This window comes from Pezoporus flaviventris, unplaced genomic scaffold (assembly GCF_033815535.1).
Source record: "Pezoporus flaviventris isolate CSIRO_AGI_PZ_B2104156 unplaced genomic scaffold, CSIRO_AGI_Pfla_v1 ptg000034l, whole genome shotgun sequence".
Lineage (NCBI taxonomy): Eukaryota > Metazoa > Chordata > Aves > Psittaciformes > Psittacidae > Pezoporus > Pezoporus flaviventris.
In genome coordinates, this window is record NW_026892582.1 from 882962 (window position 1) to 902323 (window position 19362).

Sequence of the window (19362 nt, forward strand, 5' to 3'; positions counted from 1 at the left end):
ATTGAAGCTGACAGCATCCCTTTAAATAAGGAAATAGGTTTGCCTAGAGGAGGAAGTTACCTGGACAGGCCTGTACAGTGCCGCAGTGCAGCAGCTAACACTACTCTGGTTCAGGTGCTGGTGATACTCTGCAGGGACTGGCTTGGGAAAATCTCTCACTTAGAAAAAGGAATTCTTTTACAAAATGCACCCTGTGACCCCCTACCCCGGCAGTGCACTGTGACCGTTTGTACAATAGAAAAGTGGTGCTTTAAACAGCGACTTGAGAGCTACTGCCACGTGCTTTATACAGCATGCAACAACGCCACGAGCTGGAGGCGCAGCAGGGGCTGCACAGCCTCCTCGACAGCTCCAGCATCCCTGGGGGGAGCATCCCATGGGAACCATGGCCGGTTTCCCCCCGGCTGCTGCACCTCCGATGTGCTGTCTTTCCAGTAACACAAATATTAAATACGCTCAGTCTGTAAATAGTTTAACAATCTTTGTCAGCAACAATATTTACTTTGGCAAAACCAGAACTGCAAAGAAGTAGACGTGTCCGTCAGACAAGTCCGCAGCAAGGTCTTTGGTGGAAGCCGTGAAGCAAAGGCTCCTTCTCTCCAGAGCCTGAGGAAATATATTGCACAGAGACTCATAGGAGAAATGCTGGTGACTTCAAATGGGAGGCATCACTGCAGGAGAGCATCCGTCTCTGCCAGCTTCAGGAGAACTAGCTCCTCCAGGCTCAGTGATTCACAGCCGTTCTCCGGGTGGCCTTGCTCTGGGCTGTGAGCAGTGATGCTGGAGTAAACTTGGGAACCAGGGGATGACTGATGGGGATCGAGGAGGGACGGGAAGAATGGAGGGAGTGGGAATGGGAGATGGCTGAGGAGTGGAGGCAACAACAGCAGATGCTTGCACAGAACTGCAGCCCCGCGAGGACCTGCTCAACCCTGCCCCATGTGCCGGCCGCTGAGTGTCCATTTCTGGCTCTCCCTGCTCCCAGGTCATGCAAGGTGGTGGAAATCCATCCTGACTTCTGGCTGTGCAAAGGTCAGCCCCTCCAAAGCCTGGCTGTATTCTCTGTACGACTTGCTCCTACCTTGGACCAAAACACATTACACATCTCTTCATCTGTACCGTGCTAGCTGGGGTGCAGCAGCTTCACTGGGACTCCACATCCCTTTGGTACCTGCCTGTGCAGCCTGAGCAGCTGCCTCCAACATCCAGCGCTCACAGGCTCCAGCCTGATCCACTTCAGACTGCAGCCAGGATGGCTCCTGGGCTTTCAGCCCCTGAGGCACCATGAGGACATGACAAGGTGATACCATGAATACGGGGGTCTCCACCTCTCATCCACATGGGGCAGAGCTGTGCAGGGACTGGGCAACACAGCGGTGGAGGCAGGAAGCTCGGCGAGCCTGGCTGTATGGAGAAGTGTGCTTGTCACCCTGGCTGGGCAGAGCCTCCCTGATCCCACATCCCTGCCTGGGCATGGCCAAGATGAGCCCAGCCTGCGAGGCGGGCAGGAGGAGAGGGCAGCAACAGGCTATCCTCTCCAAGATTTCCTGTTGCCACCAAGGTGAGGTCTCCTCATCACAGAGTTTTGTCATGAGCTGCTCCAGTTCTCACAAGAGTGGCTGCTAAAACTGGGGAGGGGGAAAGAGAAAAGAAAGAGAACCAAAGTTCTTTTCAATCTAAAGAAGCATTAAAGGCACTGCTGTCCTCTGTGGGGACGTGTCGATGGAGGAAAACCAAGCTACCAGAGCAACTGTGCTGTCGATTGGCCATAACTGGAAATTCAGTTTATACGCTGGGAAAATGACTCCAGTTTCCCCTGGATGTGGCACCTTCGCCCTGCGCGTTCTCCGGAATGACAGGAACACTGTGCTGGCTGCTGCGTCCTGCCTCCACCACCCTCCCTCTCACCACTGCTGCAGGTGCAGGTCCATGCTGGTGTTTAGGTTGAGATCGGTAACGTCTAGGAAATCAATGTTGAAGATGCTGGGAGCCACTGGGGTGAGCGAGCCAAAGCCGGTGGCGGAGCTGGGGGGGGTCAGGTCCAGCCACTCCATCGTTTCCCATGGAGACTCAGTGAAGCTCATCTGTAAACCGGCGCCGTCGGCAGGGGAAGGGGAGAGCTGGGTGTCCATGGGCGAGAGGGGAGGCTGTAAGATCTCCTGAGAGGGGAGCAGTTCATCGGCGGCCTTGCCGGGGAACCCCTCCATCATCCCTTCAAAGTGGGACTCCTCTGCCCCCATCTTCAGCAGGGCGATTTCACTGACCCTGCCCAGGGGGCTGTGGGCGCTCAGCAGCACCTCGAGGTGAGCGTCACCGCTGCCCGGGCAGTGCTCGAAGGGGAGCTGGGCTGAGGAGACCTGCTCAAACGGGGCCGATGCCTTGGGGAGCGCGGTGCTGGAGTTCCCTGTAGACACCGTTATCTGAGGTACTTTCTGGAGGCAGGACTGATCTTCCTTGGCATTGGCTGGCATTTCTGTCAACAGATGGGAGGGGTTTGAGGTGCTCTGGCAGTGCTCACCGCTGCTGGGCACAGGGGCATCACCTCAGCCTACAGAGACCCGCGTCCCACTCAACCCCCTTGGCACTGCTCACCCACCCTCCTTGTGGGAAGCCTTGCAGGTTCCTGCTTTCTGACCTTGATTCCCTGGCTTTGGACACTGTCCCTAGGGCAAGAGCACTGGCAGCTGTCCCCACGGGCATGGGGAAGGGCAGAGGCAACCACTCTGCACAGGGGAGGGCACTGGCAGTGCTCTATGCAGGAGACGGCACTGGCAGCACTGGGAGTGGTGGAGGGCAGGAGGCTCTGCGTGGGGAGGGTGCTGGCAGTGCTGTGCACAGGCTGTTGTCTTCTGTCCCTTCTCTCTGCATAGGTGGTGACCAAGCCCGGACCACCCACCAGGTCCTCAGGAGCAGGCTCCAGGAGGGCCAATGTGCTTTTGCATTCAATCTCAGTGGCTGCTGGCACAGGGAGGGAAACTGAAAGCTGCATTCAACCCAGGCAGCTCTACTGGAGTGCACAGAAAGCACTGAGCCCCATGGGGTGCCACTGGCTCAGAGGGGAAGGCCTGGAGGGGAACAGGGAAGCAGTGCCTACCTCCGCTCTCGATCAGCACGTCCAGGAGCTCGTCCATCTGCTGACTTCGTGTCATCTGCTGCAGCAAACAACAAAGAGAGTAGAGGGCATTAGGAGGAGAGTCCCTCCAGCCACAAGCCAGGAAGGTGGCTCTAGACCCCACAAACAGCTTTCTCCCATGCAGGAGAGGTGCCACACCAGCATGGGGCTGGCAGCGGCGTTCAGGTGAGCACTGCAGGGACATGGGACAGGCACAGTAGATCTGGGGAGCACAGCACCAGGTTCCCCCCACCCTGCTCAGTGGCCACCACGCACTGCTCCTTCCCAGGGCTGTCACGACACAGGGACTTTATGGACCCAGCATCTTGCACTGGCATGTGCCTCCTAGCACTCCCTGCAGCCTAGGGGGCAGGGCATCATCTTCCTCCTCTTCCTGACCTGGAAGGACTTCGTGCACACCTCCCTGCCAGCACCAGCCCATGTTAATCACTGCCAACAGCACTGCTCCGCTGTCCTGAAGGCACCATCGTAACCAGCACTGAGGCCAAAGACAGGTTGTCACAAGAAGTAAGGGGCTCACGGGTGATGGAGACAGTCCTCCCCATGGGAACAGTGCTCCAGGGTGAGCCGAAGGGAGGCAGATGCCATGGAGCACAGAACTTTGCTAACGGGCTAAAGAGGGAAGGGGAGGTTTCCTGATGACTTGGGAATGCGCAAGAGTCTGTTTCTCATGTCAGGCTGAGCACCCAAAGAAAAGTACAGTGAAGTCCTGTAGGGGGATGTCAGGGCCCCAGGGCAGCTGGAGCAGGACAGAAGATGCTGTCCCATCCAGTCGGGTGTCTGACTGCCTTATGGCAGTCATTCAGCACCTAAGTCTTCAAGCAAAGCCTGTTCCTTATGGAACAAGCCTGTTCTACCCAGAGACCCTCTAACGGGTTATACCTCCTGAGGATGAGTTACATCAGCCTCAAAAGAACTCCCTGCACAGCCCTAGCCTTATAGAAAATAAAAACCATGCAGTTACCTGCTTTACTGCATCCTCATAGGGTGGAGGCTGCTTTACCTCTGAGAGGGCTGGGCTTGACTTACAAAAAGTTGGGGATGGAATAGAAAACTTTTGACCTGCCTGCGTAGGCATCTGCATGGGGAAATACAGGGAAATGGAGTCAGTGCAAAGGGAGGCCCAGCTCTCTTTCACCCCTGGTGAGGCCGGGCTGGTGCCAGGGAAACACAGGTGTGTGGGTCAAATCAGCTCAAAGTGCTTGGCTTCCAGGCAGGAGGGAGGGAGATAAAGCAGCTCCATCAGACTAGCTCTGAGAGCCAGGGCCAGGCTGACCTCTGCTCACTGCTGGAGCACAGGCATGATACTGCAGAGCATCCTGGTGCAAGGGGAAGAGAGAAACGAGGATGAACTGGGGCTGGGATCAGCAGCACCTTGTGATGCTTTCATGTGTTGTCATCGTGTGCCCTCTCCAAGCTTTTGTCCCTGTGCAGAGGGCAGAATGAGGAGTGGTGGTTGCTGAAGGGACAACTCTGCTGTGCTGGTTGCCTGGTGGGGAGGCACACACTCCAGCTGACTGCAGACTCCAATTGCAAACCCTGCTTTATCTTCCCAAGAAAAAGGTTCCCATATGACCAGGGAAACTGCCCTCCTTCAACCCAGTGGTCAAAATCCCTCGCTCCTTGCTAGGAGCTGCAATGGCTTGGGAAGATGCTGGGGGCTTAGCTGGATGTAGGAATATAGCCAGGACTCTCCCAGGGGCTGAGGGATCTGTGCCGGTGCTTCCCTGCTGTGGATAGAGCTGTGCCAGGGCTCCATGGGATGGGGGGAGCTGTGCCAGGATTCTCCCAGGGGCACCACAAGCTGTGCCAGGGCCTCCTGAGGGGAGAGGCAGCTGGCTTAGGGCTCATTTAGGGCAGAAGCAGCTGTGCCAATGTTCCCCCAGGGCAGAGGGAGCTGTGCCAGGGCTCCCCACGGCACAGAGCTCTGCCGGGGCTCTGTGGGGCAGAGGATTTGCCAGTGCTCACCCGGGGCAGAGCGATTGGTGCTGGGGTCCCCTGGGGAAGAGGGAAGCTGTGCTAGGGCTCCCCCAGGGCAGAAGGAGCTGTGCCAGGGCTCCATGGGGCATGGGAGCTGTGCTGTGGTCCCCCAGGTGGCAGTAGGATTCCCCAGAAGATGCCCTGTAAAGGACCCTGTGGTGCCCTCAGCTTCCAACCCGTTGTCAATGTGGGATGCTCTCAGCCTTTCCAGGCACCACTACAGCCCCCTGGGTGCCAGCGGTCCTGGGCTCCTCCGGAAGGACTCAAACTGGGATGCTGGACTGGCTGCCCACAGAGCCCAGCGCGTTCACTGCTGCGATGGGCTGCATCCACTTACCGGTGCTGTGCGAAGGCAACTGCTGGCCTGCGGGGACCCACTGCGCCCTTCTGAGCTGGGGGACACCGAGAGGAGATAGTGGCTGTTGGGAGAGGGTGGCAGGCTGATGTGCTGGGGGCTCTTTGCAGCCCCGAGTGGGGAGTGCTGGGGGGAGCACTGCGGGCTCAGGAATGTCGAGGAGGTGATGGTGCTTTGCCCTGCAGGCTCCAAGCAGTGGCTATTTACAATGTGAGGCAGCTGTGGCACCCCACAGTTACTCAACTTATCCGAGCTGTTGGCTTGGCCTTTCAAGGCAGTTTGTTTGGATGCAAACGGACAGCTGGACACTGTGTTTTCTTGCTTGATGGGGACACCAAAGAAATGAGGAGCGGGCTGCTGCTTCTCCTCAAGGCCATTATTTCTCTTTCGCTTCTGGAGCTGCATCCGTAGCTCTTCCACCTGCCTCTGCTCTTGCTGCAGCTTCCACGTTAGTTCATTGATGACCTTCTGCTTCTCCACCAGCATTTTGTCTTTCTCTGTGTCGATCCCTTCCAGCTCCAGCTGGATGCTCCCTCCATTCATGCTGCTCATGAGGCTTTCTTCAGCACTGCCATGAACTGGAGAAGGCTGGAGACCAAACTGTGGAGAAGACATGGGCCCATCGTTGAACGTGTCTGGCAATGAGCCACTCACAGAGAGGTCAGAGGAGGCTGGAGAGATGGGTGGTGTGGAGCTGGTGCTGCCAAAGTGGTAGAAGCCATTGGATAACATGCTGGTGGAGGACTGCGACTGGTAACTAGACAGGGTGCTGGTTGGAGTGACGGGGAAGGTGACGGTGGTGATCTCGCTGAAGCTGGGCACTGCGTTGCTGCCGCACTCCTGGAAGGGCCGCAGCCGTTCCATCAGTGCTGTTTTGGTACCTGACACGGGAAGGCCTCGTATTCGGAGCTGCTGCCTCAGTTCTGACACCTGGGAGGAAGATGATCCTTTTAGAAACCCAGCATTTCTAATAGGGAGCCTCAGATCACGGGCTCCCAGCTTCCTGCTTTAAAGCTCTGACCCCCAGGGGCTCACTGTCTCACCTGCAGTCCCCAGAATCACTCTGTGCAACCCTGACCACCCCACGTCCTGCAGGATCTCGACCTCTCCTAACAGGAAAACCTTTCCTCCTTCAGTAACTGAGACTCCTCTCCATGAACCAGCAGTGGTCCTTGAGCCATGGAGGTAAACCAAGACTCTCTTCCTAGCAGTAGGTTTCTAAATGAACAGAGGACTTTCACACTAAAGGAACTAGCTGATGGCATCTTTTAGCTCAGGGAATGTGACCATATACCTCAGAGTCAGATATCCCACGTTCAGGCATCTGCACACAGTTCAGATGTCTGAGCTGGGGCATCACTACGGCCAAACTGATGCTCTTTCTACCTCACCTTATTTCTTCCTCTAATTATGAATATTTCCCCCAGGTCTCTAGTTCTAAAGGGACTTGGCCTTCCCCACGGTTGAATACAAAAGTATAAAAGAATAAAAGTATAAAAGAATTGTTGATATGAGTGATTCTCATTCATGCCCTGCCTGTCACGCCTACATGAGAGATTTAGGTGCTCACAGTGCTTGTAGCTGCAGACTCCAGGAGATACCTGCTTGTGCAGAGAGCTGAGCTGGCCTGGTTGCAGTGACCACTGAGAAGCTGAGTCACTAAGAGGAGGCCATGCTGACATCCCAGCTTCTGGCTGGTCTGCCAGCAGCATCCATGATGGCCACCATAAACCCACAGAAGGCATGGAGCTGTGAGCTGCAGGAGCAGCAGCACTGATTGTCCTTCACTCCTTGACCTGATGGCCTGGCCTGCAGCCCTCCTGAGTTATACCTAAGGTTTGCTGATGTATTCCCTGGAGCAAGGCACCCACATGGCCCTGCAGAGCAGCAAACCAGGTTTTCAGTTGCAATCACAGTAACAGATTCACGACCAATGTGATGTACTCCTGGGTTTGCTCACAGCGTGGTGCCTCTGGTTTGCTGATCAGCCTGGGGCACTACAATGCACAATCTGAGGACTGCAAGGCACATACAGGGGAGGAGATTCTGCTCCTTTGCACAAACTTTGCACTCACTTTCAGATCATCCAGGTTTGACGGCAGAGGGCCTGGCTTGATTGATGAGACACAAGTCTGGCCTGAAAAGGTGGTTTTCACAGGAGAAAGAGGGCTGGTGTTGACAGCAGTTGATGAAGAATTTGAACTTTTGACCATTTGCTCATTTGATTGCCTGGAATAACAAAGGAGATTTGGGGTAACTTGTCTATCCCCCTGGGGTCTCTGTGCCCACTGTACCATCTCTCTGCTCCTTTGGGGCTGCCATCTCCCATATGAGACCTGATGGGCTGCCAACCCCAAAGAGAACCAGGTTGGGCTGTAAGGAGATTTCTGCTGGCCAAGCCAGTGCACAAAGCCATGCTGGCTTTGCAGGAGGCTGTGCTGTTTCCAAGCTTTTATGTTCCCAAGCTTGCAATATCTGAAGGGAACTACAAGGATGCTGGAGAGGAACTCTTCATCAGGGACTGGAGTGATAGGACAAGGGGTGATGGGTTCAAACTGAAACAGGGGAAGTTCAGGTTGGATCTAAGGCAGAAGTTCTTCCCTGTGAGGGTGCTGAGGCACTGGCACAGGGTGCCCAGAGAAGCTGTGGCTGCCCCATCCCTGGCCGTGTTCAAGGCCAGGTTGGACACAGGGGCTTGGAGCAAGCTGCTCTAGTGGAAGGGGTCCCTGCCCAGGAACTGGATGAGCTTTAAGCTCCCTTCCAACCTAAACCAGTCTGGGATTCTATGATTCTGTTTCACTTGCATGCATATATCCCCCTTGCACTGGCACAAATGGGTATAGAGGGAACAACCTGGAGAGAGACAGGACTAAACCCTGCTATTGACATATTGCTACTCACTTTACTTGGCCTTGGTGCATCCCTGGGTAGCTGAAATGCTGCTGTTGCTGCTGCTGCTGCTGGCTGAGGATCTGGAGCTGCAGAAAGAGCTGCTGTTGCTGGAGGAGTCTGGCATATGCAGAATCCATGGGTGGAGGGGACTTCTCTGCCTTCTGGTCTGGAGGGATGTACTGGTGATACTTCAGCTTCTTCACCTTGGGCTTGGTGTCCTTGGGCTTTTTGTGACGGTTCTTGCTGTCACTCGCTGATTTGGACTGTTGGTCCAAGAAGGAAAGGAATTAGCTGGGAGAAGAGCTCTGCCACCCCTGTGGGGACTCAAAAGCCTGGGGCAGAGCAAGGGCAGCTCCTGCAAGCACCCTGACACCTCCAACTCAAAGAGCTGCTCAGCCTGCATGTAGAGGACTCCCTCAGGCCCCTGCACCATCTCAGTTGCGTGGGAGAGCACATGAGATGGAGAATGACTCTCCTTAACTGGAAGACAAGAGGAAACGGCCTCAAGCTGCACCAGGGCAGGTTCAGATGGAGCTGAGGAACAATTCCTTCCCCAGAGGGTGCTCAGGTATTGGAACAGGCTGCCCAGGGCAGGGCTGCAGTCACCATCCCTGCAAGTGTTCACACAGCGTGGGGATGAGGCCTCAGTGCCATGGGTCAGTGGTGGCTTTGGCAGGGCTGGGAGAATGGTTGGACTGGACAAACTTAAAGGTCTTTTCCAATCCAGTTGTTCTATGAGTCTGCGATTCCATGATTCTATGAAGGAGTTTCAGTATTGCCTTGTATTTCCTTCTGCTCCTAGCCCCAGGGGACATCGGCAGTGCAGAACCTGAGCACTCGCCTCTAGCAAGGTACGATGCTATACCTTGTACTGTTATGAAATGAATCAAATCACAGCCTGGGACAAGGTTTGTCTCCTGGCATTATCCCAAGCCTTTAGGCCAACCACCAGAGCTCCCACACACGTGGGGTGCAGCACGTGGGTTTGAGCACAGCCACGTTCCCCGTGCTTGATCCCAGTCCCGGGCAGCCTGGAGGCTCAGGACCTACCTTCACGGCGGAGGGCACCGGGAGCGTGGGGCTCTCCTGCCCCGCCGGCTGCTTGGGGCTGTCACACTGGATGCCCTGCACCACTGCGGGGTCCAGTGCGTGGCCATCGGCGCTGCAGGGCTGGTCCTGCGAGGGAGGGGGTTGCTGTGTGATGGGAGCCAGGGAGTGCGGCCAGAGCCAGGGCTGCCTGGGACCCCATTTCCCACAGCCCGTGCTGTCCCCCGTCCATCCCACCCCAACATATCTATCCCAGCCCAATATCCCCGCTCTCCCAGGCCATCCCAGCCCTTTCCCAGGCCTCTGTCTCCCCAGCGCATCCCAGTCCACCCTAATCACCTCAGCCCCATATCCTCACCCCACCTCCAGTGCACCCCGTCACTGTCACCCAGATTAGCCCAGGTCGCCTCTCACCAGCCGCAGTCCTTCAGGTGTGCCCCTCCATCCACTTCAGGTCCTCCCAGCCTCCCCAGTCCATCCCAGTCCCCCCAGTCTGCCCCAGCTCATCCCAATCCCACTGTCTGCCCCACTTCACCCCAGTCCATCCCAATCCCCCCAGTCTCCCCCAGCTCACCCCAGTCCATCCCAGTGCCCCCTGTCTGCCCCAGCTCATCCCAATCCCCCCAGTCTCCCCCAGCTCACCCCAGTTCATCCCAGTCCCCCGTCAGCCCCAGCTCACACCAGTCCATCCCAGTCCCCCCAATCCTCCCAGTCTCCCCCAGTCCATCCCAGTCCCCCAGCCTGCCTCAGCTCACCCCAGTCCCCTCTATTCCCCACCCCACCGCACCACCCTCCCTGCAGTACCGGCGCTGCCCGGCAGGGGGTGCTGCAGCTCCGCGTGTTCCCCCCCGTTGCCCACCTGAGGCGCGGAGCCCGCGGCGGGCTCTGGGCCCTTGGCGGCCGGCGGCGGCTCGGCGGGGCCCGGGGAGCCCTCGCTCCGCGGCTGCTCCGGGGACAGCCCGTCGTTGCTGCTGTCCTCCTCGAAGGCGAAGGCGTCCGCCGCCTTGGGGAAGCTGACCTGGGTGCCTGCCGGGAGGAAGCGGCGACCTCAGGGCCCTGCCTTGAGCGGGGGGATTTAGACCCACCCCGTGAGAGCTGGCTCTGAGCGCAGGCCGCCTGTGGTGCTCGGGGGCCTCGGCCTTGCGCGGGGGCAGCAGCGAGAGGGGAGGTGGCATCGGCTGCTGGCCCGAGCCGTGGGGAGGGAGATGGGGCTCGCCAGGGCTGCGGTGGGGAGATGCCTCTGTCCGCAGGCTTCACCCGCACGAATGCTTCACACCGAGAGCCCCCGGCACGGCTTCTCCCCGCAGCCGTGCTCTCTGCCGCTCGGGTGGGCAGCGGCTCTTGACCCCCGGCTCTCGCTGCCAGATGAAGCTCTGAAGAAACGCGGGTCTTGTGAGCACCGGAGCCCGCAGGTGGGGGCAGAGGAAGGAGCAGCGGGGCCGCGCTCGCCATCTCCCCGTGCTCGCGGCTGGCGTTCGTCAGGCAGCTCGGCCCGCAGATAGCGAGGTGCCAACGGGGGAAGTGGGCAGGGCCTGGGGACCAGCTCCCACCTGCCCCTGCTGCCGGCCCGGCGAGGTGCCTCTGCTCACCAGCGCGCCCCGCCGGCCCTGACCCCTGCCCTATCGCACAGATAACGTTATCGCTGCCTGCTCCGGCTCCTGGGGCCGGGGAGGGCGAGGACACGGGGAGCCCTGGCTCCCTGCCCCGAGCCGCTGCCCTGCCGCTGTGTGGCTGTGATCATGTCCTGGGTACCTCATATCCTGGGATGAGGGTGTGAGATCAATGTGTCCCATGGAGAGCCTCTCTTCCCTGCTGTTGTATGGATATGATCATATCCTGGGTACCTCATATCCTGGGATGAGGGTGTGGGATCAATGTGTCTCATGGAGAGCCTCTCTTCCCTGCTGTTGTATGGATATGATCATATCCTGGGTACCTCATATCCTGGGATGAGGGTGTGGGATCAATGTGTCTCATGGAGAGCCTCTCTTCCCTGCTGTTGTATGGATATGATCATATCCTGGGTACCTCATATCCTGGGATGAGGGTGTGAGATCAATGTGTCCCATGGAGAGCCTCTCTTCCCTGCTGTTGTATGGATATGATCATTCCTGGGTACCTCATATCCTGGGATGAGGGTGTGGGATCAATGTGTCCCATGGAGAGCCTCTCTTCCCTGCTGCTGTATGGATATGATCATATCCTGGGTATCTCATATCCTGGGATGAGAATATGAGATCAATGTGTCCCATGGAAAGCCTCTCTTCCCTGCTCTCCGGCGCACGGAGCTCCTTGAATGTCCCCTCTCCAGCATCCAAACTGTGCCTTCCCTCTGGAGCCCGCAGCCATAGCTAAGCCTGCTGATAAAGCACTGGGGTGGATGAAGGCGTTATCCACCAGAGATGCTTTTGTAGTGGGCACTGGACAGAGGCTTTGGGCAGAAATGAGTGACTCCATAAATAGAGAGAAAAATTGCAGACAAGCATGGGCATCCTTGCTCTGGGAAAAATGACAACACGCGAGGACTGTGGATGTGCAGGGCTCCCGCTGCGCTGGCATTTAATAAGCACGCGTTGGGAAGTGGTGCCAAAGCTGAAAGCCCAAGGGACCTTTGGGACACAGCAGCAGCCTGGAGCATGACAGGAATGTGCTGCATCCTGCTGCTTGATACCACGGGCCTGTGCCGGGTGGGGAATGCTGCCCTTATCTGTCCTGCTCTCACCCAGCCCGTATTGTTTCAGGATCCCATGTCTCTGCTGTAATCTCAGGCAGAATGGTGTTTGCTCGGGGCTGTTTCTAATGCACTGGGTATTGTCCTCTCAAGCGAATTGGACAAAGTGATGACAAGGACCTGGTAAAAAAGGGTTCTTGTATCACTGCTCAGCTATGTAGGGCACTGGCGGCCTCCTGTCACTAGGACGTTAGGGCTTTCGGTTGGGGTCTGGCACTTGCTGCTCACCCTGCCGGAGGTGATTAGAGGAACACGTCAGCTGAACTTTCCACTGTATAAACAGTTGAGATTCCAAGGTTAAAGTAAAATGATTTTAAACCCTGTCATCTTTCTGGTATTGCAAAAACAAAACGTTCACAAGTGCCAGTGCTCATCCCTGCTCTGTGTTCTGCCCTTAGCTGTGAGCACCACAAGGTGCCTCTGACCCCAAAAATCACCTTGAAGATCCTTCAGCCTGGGGCTCTGTTCTGCAGAAACCTGAGGGCTGGGATTGTGTTCCTGGTGCACTTGCACCTCCTCCTTCTCATGGCACCCAACGTTACCAAGTAACTTCACGGTTAACCCTAATGTGCTGCATGATTCATCCTAAATGGGATAAAACTCACTTACAGGGGACAGTTTTCCCTCAGCCATGTGATAGAAGGGCATTGTGCAAGGGAGAAAGTTCAAATGGATCCATTTTTTTCAAGCCAGACTTTTTGTTTTTATCAGTTTTGTCCTGTAAATCTCTTTACCACGAGCTCCTGACAAGGCAGCTGGAGAGAAACGTTGTTCCCAGCTCACTTGCCCAGCCTCCAAGCCTCTGCTGCAGTGAATAAAGTCGGGCTCAAACTGTCTCAAATGTTTAGGAGGGGGGGGGGGGATTTTTTGTTTTCCACTGTTCTTCCCTTCAATAAGTGGCTGGGGAGATTTTAACTGAACTCTCATTAAAAGTTCCTCTTCAGGCAGAGTCCTGGAACATTTCACCTCCGAAGATGAGAGCTGTGAAATGCTGCAAAAGGAGCAGCTCAAGGGCCACACTAGAAAAGCCACAGCAGGAAAACCAACAGCAGGAGCAACTGTGGGGCAGGACAGAGCAGTATTGGAGCCTCAAGTATCTTGTGTCACTTATGCTGGTTTATGAGGTGAAATGAAAGTCAAAGTCCTTCCTGTTTCAATTCCCGTTTTCAGCATCACTTCTGTTGTTCAAACCCCACTCCTGTCCCAGAGCCCTGCCACTGTCCCCAGATTGCTCTGAGCCCCAGAACAGGCACCTAACATGGGATTTTGCCAATGGAAATAATCCCATGAATTGAGGAACCAGGAGCAACAGAACGAGCAGCTCCCATGGGGCACAGCATCTCTCAGATGCTCAAACACAAGCTGCTGTCCTGGTACTGCAGGACCCCACTGGCTTTCCTGCCCCTTTCTTTGCCTTTGGATCTCCCTGTCCTGGTATTGGCCCTGGTGAAACCTGAGTCACCTTTTGCTTTGTGTCAGCTCCCACACCAGCCTCCCTGCAGCAGCACAGGGGGAATGAAAGTGGAGGATTTTGCTTCCGTGCTCTGGTTGGGGGGTAGATGATGATAGACAAAACCCAGCTTAGGCATAAGTCAAGTGCTGGGCACTGGTAGGTAGGAGTGAACCCTGGAGTGGGGTGCAGGCTGCTCCTTGTGTTCCCCAGCAGTCTAGCACCCCAGGGATGCTTCCACCCCCCAGAGATGCAGCATCCTACTCTGTTGGGCCACGCATCCCACTGACATCAGTGGAAATAAGAGAGAACCGAACTGGAACACTTCACCCCCACCTGCTGCAACAGGAAAGCTTGATAGGGCACAAATGGGCAAACCCAAGCTGGCCTCACAACATGTGTGCACCTAGGTCCTCTCCCTCAAGAGGGAGGCAAGAATGTTTTGTCTCCCACAGTATCATGTATGTGCTCAAAGCCTTGGCTAGAGAAACAGCTTAAGAAGAGAGGTCCTGAGGAGATGAGCATTTTGCAGTGGTTATTGTTCTAAGATGAGAGCTCTCTTTTCCTAGAGCTGGGTAAAATAGCCCAGGCTGTGCTGGCCTGGGCTGCTTACTGTGAAAATAGTTAAATTTAAGCAATAAATGCAGCTTTTTAGTCCAGGCCAGTCACTTCCTGCAGCCGCTGCAGTACATCCTCATAACCTTGCCAGCCCCGTGCTATGCACACAACACAACATGCACGTTCACTTCCACTACCTTTTATGGCCTCTTTCACAGCGGAGTCGACAGGAATAATGTTCTTCTCCACCAGCTCCAAAGGACCCGGCCTGAGAGCAATCTTTTCATTGAGATCATCTGCCAGTCGGGCTCTTTTCAGCTTCATTTGAGTAGACTGAATGGACCCCTCTGCAGCTGAGTCTAAAAGGCCAAATGGAAGGCATCAGTTTGGGACCTGGGGCATCTCCAAGCACAGTGCACAGTGAGAATGTGCTTTCCCTTCAACGCAGCCAAAATCTGGGCTGCAGCCAGATGGCTCAGTGCACAGCAGGAGCTGCTGTGAGGCTGTGAGGCAGGATGCTGGACTGGATGGGGCTGGTGGGATTTGAGACATAGGTCCTCCTCTGAGCCTGAGGTCCAACTTCTCATTCCCAGGCAAAAGCCTTTGTCTACTAGCCTAGGCTTGCAAACCCATCCTGCAGCTGGGGCATCCTCCCCAAGGATCAGGAATGATCTGCAATGGAAACTTCATTAACAAACTCCCACTAATGTAGGGGCCAAAGTGGACTCCAGCTCCTGTCTGCTAGGAGCCCATTGGCCCTTGCTGGCTAATGCAGATGGATCCCTACTTCTGGGGAGCAGCTGCAGAAATGAACCATTGACAGTGTTTGACAGATGGAGGAAATGTCTTGCACTGGAAGAAAAAAGGCTGAGGTTTTGGGAGCAGACATTTGGAGGCAATGTAACAACAGTGCTCCAGGACTTCAGGGAAAAAACAAGCTGCAGAGGAGCATAAGAGAGGCAGCTAGATCTGGAAGCTACAGCCCTACCAAACCAAGCTGAGAAGTCTACAGTTATTGAGTGGTGATGTAAGTAGCCAATTAAACAGACATTGCCTGAACAGAGGTCGTCTGGCTCCTCTGGTGGCACAGGCATGAGCAGTGAGGGAGTGGGATTCTAAAACAGACCATGTCTATACCCTTGGGGGTCTAAAGGAAGAAGGGCTGCATCTAGATTGTCCTGTCTTCAAAGACTGGAGACTCTTCTAGAAGAGAGACTGTAGGCAACAGAAGTTACAGGGCTTGATACCATGGAAAGTTCTCTGCAGGAGGCCAGGAGAGCTGATCCAGGGTAACTCCTGGCCTCAGACTATACAGGGCAGTAAACACACTTGAGGTGAACCGTAACAGAAGGTGTCCCTGTAAAGCATTTAGATGATGTGAAGTCTCAGTTGGCCGGTTTCAATCACCTCTAGGCCCTGTTACGAACCAAGTAGACATGTGAGTCCATGATATGCCAGGGTACATGTCCTGTATGCAGAGGTGTGTGTGAGGCAGCACAGCCAGCTTGCTCAATACAAAGCCAGGCAGTATCTTCTCCAGCTCCCCTCTGGCTGTGTCTGCCTGGCCTTGCCCATGCCTGGCGACTGCAGCTGCCCCCACATCTTGTTTGTAGTCCCCTAACTCCTCTAGCGCTTCTATGGTTTAACCTAAGGGAAAGATACTTTCCACCTGATTGATAAACAAGCAATGGTGCTAGCTCACTCTAGGGATGGACATCCAAAGAGAAAGCAAGGCAGTGACAGTGATCTGGAATGGGTCCCTGCCTCAGCCCTCCTGTGTGGCAGAGGAAAAAGAAATATGGACTTCATCCATGCCGAGAGCAGAGGCCAGCAATTACAGTTGCCAGAGAGTGATCTGCTTCTTCCAGGCATCTGACAGGACTACAGGAGAGAGGCTGCACATCCTCCCTGGCTCTAAGGAGCTCGGTATCTCTGGAGATAACAGGGGGCACCACAGTGTTCCGCTGTCTGTGATGGGATACAGCAGAGCCTTGCCAGCTCTCTGGCCGGGAAGGGACACCAGGATGGGAGAGGGGAGAGGTGCCGTGGCTCATGGCCTGATAGCAGGGCTCACCCTTTTTTTACAGCTGTGCTTGGCATGAGCTGGCACAAAAAATATCCAGAATTATGGAAAGACATCCAGCTTTGGGAGGTATTGCAGCCACCAGCTACAGGGATTTCAGTGCCCTGGACAACTAGTGCCTTGGGTATGCTTTTCATGAGGGTCACCTCTGCTGAGTCCTCTCTTACAGCTCTTCTCCATGGTATTTTATACTGGTCCCCGCCAGAGATGGGAGAATGGTTAGATAACCTTTGGATGTTACATCAGGGAATAAATGTGTGTCCTGCCTCCTGAAGGCCAGGACTGAATTCCGTACAACATGTGAACCATTTGAATCTGCCCCCTGCCCCTCATGAGTAGCTGGGACAAAGTTATCCCAATGAGAGTCCTGCAGGGAAGCCAAGTGGGGCAGGAAAGGCATGAGTCACAAGGTGGGAGAAACAAGGAGTATGTGTGAGAAGCTCAGGCAGTCTTACCTTGCAAAATGTGCATATTGACCAGGTCTGATCTCTCAGGCCTGCTTCTGATCTTGTGCTTGAGATAATCTTCAGTCTGCAGGACATAAATGCAGAGTTACCTGGGTAGAGCAGCAGTAAGGTACAGAGAGCATCTGCCCCTGTGCCACCCCATGGTTCTTTTGGATTTATTACAATGTTTACTAAACCCACTCCTGAGATGTCTCCTTTCCAATTTCCCTTGGGTTTCTCATGCCTGGAAGTATTACAAGAGCCTATGGGAAGGATGAGATCTATTCAACAGGGAGTGGTGGATATTCTCCTAGCTTAGCATGCCATGTGGCCTTTGAGAGCTGCACCAAGGCACCTCCAGAGTGTATGGTTAGCAATGGTTTCTGTGGCAAGCCTGGCACTCTGGGGCTGAGCAGGCCATGGAGATTCCCAGGCTCTTTACCTGGGTCACCCACGAGGCTTGGTCTTCCTGCAGCTAAGTTAAGGTACAGGAAGAAATAGGACCAAAAAATGGACATAGTTCAAAGAGGTTAAAATCTTCAGGGTAAATATGAAAGAATAGTACAAGCAGCTGGAGCAAAACTGGAAAACCTGCAGTACAAAATGTACAGGATCATGAGAAAAAGGTTTCATAAGGACTTCCGTAGGCATGACAAGGCAATGGAAAGTGCTGTCTGTGTTCCATAAGCAGGAGAAATAATTATGCATACTGCTGGGATGGCTACAGGATTTAATGCGTTTTTAAACCATCCTGCCTAAGAAGATAAATGGCTATTTATCGATCAGATGACTAAGCCAAGAACCTTCAGCAACAAAAGAGAAGAAACCCCAGTTATCAGGTTGGAGAACAGGTTGGAGAATCCTCAGATGGGTTAAATATTCCCAGTTTGAGATACACAAGAGTAATATCTATGGGTCTCCAGGAAACAGGGCGAGGGAGAGCATAATTTCTTGCTTTAAATGAAATGGAGAGAAGAAACAAGGAATTCATAAACCAGTCAGCAAGATATTGGACCAAGCAATCAAACAGCCTCTATAAACAGATTTTGAAGATAGAGAGGAGGTGAGTAAGAGCCAGGATGGATTCATCAAGAACAAGCCACATCACACCAACCTTATTTCATTCTATGGAGAGCTGACAGATTTCTGTTACAGGAATAAACAGTGAATGTCATGCAGCTTGACTTGAAGCATGTTTTGACATTATCTCACATGGCTTTCTCACAGGCAAGCCAGAGAAATTTGGTCTGGATAAGACTAACATAAGAAAGGAGTGTAGCTGTGGGTCATCAGAGGAATTAGGAATGGCTCACAGTCTAAACAGAAGAATAGATCAAATCACATTACACAGCAATTTTTTCTACCAGCCAATACATTCATTACTGTGTTGGAGGATAGAAAATATACTCCTTAGCTCTGACTCATTCAAGGCTAGCAGATTACAAAGCAACATGATTCAGAGTAATCGAAGAAATGATCTGAAGTAGTTCTGATCCCATTGCAAGGACACGTGGAAAGGACTGCGTTCAGGTCACAGCTGATTCTGCACTGGGGTGGATGAAGCTAAGCAGCTGTGCACGCACATGCATAGAGAAGAGCGAGCCATGGGCTTCAGTTTCAACAGAGCATGGGCTGGGAACTGGGGCCACTTGCTAAGAGCACAGGTTAGAGAGCTATGGTTGGGCTGGCTGTGGTGGTCAGGGGTGACCCAGCCGGGGCTGGCTGCTCTGGGGCACAGGAACGACAGCTTTTCCTCCCTGCCACGCTTGCAGGGTGCGGGAAGGAAGCGCTCAAGCCCTTCTGAGCCTCAGGGAAGTCAGACCCAGCAAGCTCTTAGGAGGCATTGACTTCAAAGGCTGTGCACTGGCCCGAGGCCAGCCTCTAATGTCGCCAGTGACATGTTTAAACAAATAATAGACACTTTATTTACTGAAGTCTTTACCATTCCTTACCCTTCCCCCGCTAGGTTTTCCCCGGCTTATTTTCACCAACACAGTCCCTTGCTTGGACCACGTGTATGTTTGCTGCTTCCTATGAAGGACAGAGCAAGCTGCTGTCTGCACCTGAGTGCGGTTAAATTCACCTCATGCATTTCTAGCTAATCCTCGGGTCAGGTCCTGACTTGGGCTAAGCTTGAATTGCTGCCCTACGGCTGTGGCATTGTCCTTGTCAAACCCACCATTCACACTGCATTACCCTGACTTTCTGCTCAGGTTTCAGTTCCTCTTGACCGTTGCTCTTTAAAAGCTACGTTTGTGCCGCTGGGGTGCAAATGGTGGAGAAAGACTTCAGATGTGTTTGAGGTCTATTTTAGTGTCAGTTGAAACAGAAGAGCTTTCAAAACACATGAAAGCAGTTCTTGTTATCTGCTTTCTGTTTGCAGAACATCAGTTTGGAGGAGTGTCAGCTAAGCAACAAATGCCATTGAGTAAGTATCTGGAAACAGCTGCTGCTCCTTCCCTGTCACAGCTCAAAGCAGGGCATCCTTGCAAAGGAGTATGTTTGTTCTGGGCTGTGCTCATTAGTGTTTTGATTAGCATGGTCTGAAAACGCAGTTTGGGATAGACTAGAGAGCATCCTTCCCTTTCCCTAGGCAAGTAGCCAGCGAAAGCTATTGGAGAGAAAGACAAAGAGACACAGATGTATACTTGAGCTGTAAAATATGTGACACTTCAGGGATACTTTGG

General features: G+C 54.1%; 1 protein-coding gene across 12 annotated transcripts in view; it reads right to left on the reverse strand.

The window, feature by feature from the left end:
• Positions 1-1503: 1503 nt before the first annotated feature.
• MYOCD (myocardin) overlaps positions 1504-19362 on the reverse strand; it is a 225828-nt gene continuing 207969 nt past the window's right edge. For 10 of the 12 annotated variants that reach the window (XM_061461915.1, XM_061461920.1, XM_061461917.1 and 7 more), the window contains 10 exons: positions 16685-16760; positions 14344-14505; positions 10267-10433; positions 9411-9536; positions 8370-8623; positions 7544-7697; positions 5451-6398; positions 4098-4211; positions 3095-3152; positions 1504-2473 (listed from right to left, as the gene is read on the reverse strand). In XM_061461915.1, the coding sequence (XP_061317899.1) occupies positions 1905-2473; positions 3095-3152; positions 4098-4211; positions 5451-6398; positions 7544-7697; positions 8370-8623; positions 9411-9536; positions 10267-10433; positions 14344-14505; positions 16685-16760 (2628 nt within the window). In that variant the 3' untranslated portion in view covers positions 1504-1904. The remainder of the gene's footprint in view (positions 2474-3094; positions 3153-4097; positions 4212-5450; positions 6399-7543; positions 7698-8369; positions 8624-9410; positions 9537-10266; positions 10434-14343; positions 14506-16684; positions 16761-19362) is intronic. The other 2 variants (XM_061461919.1, XM_061461918.1) reach the window with 2 other exon arrangements.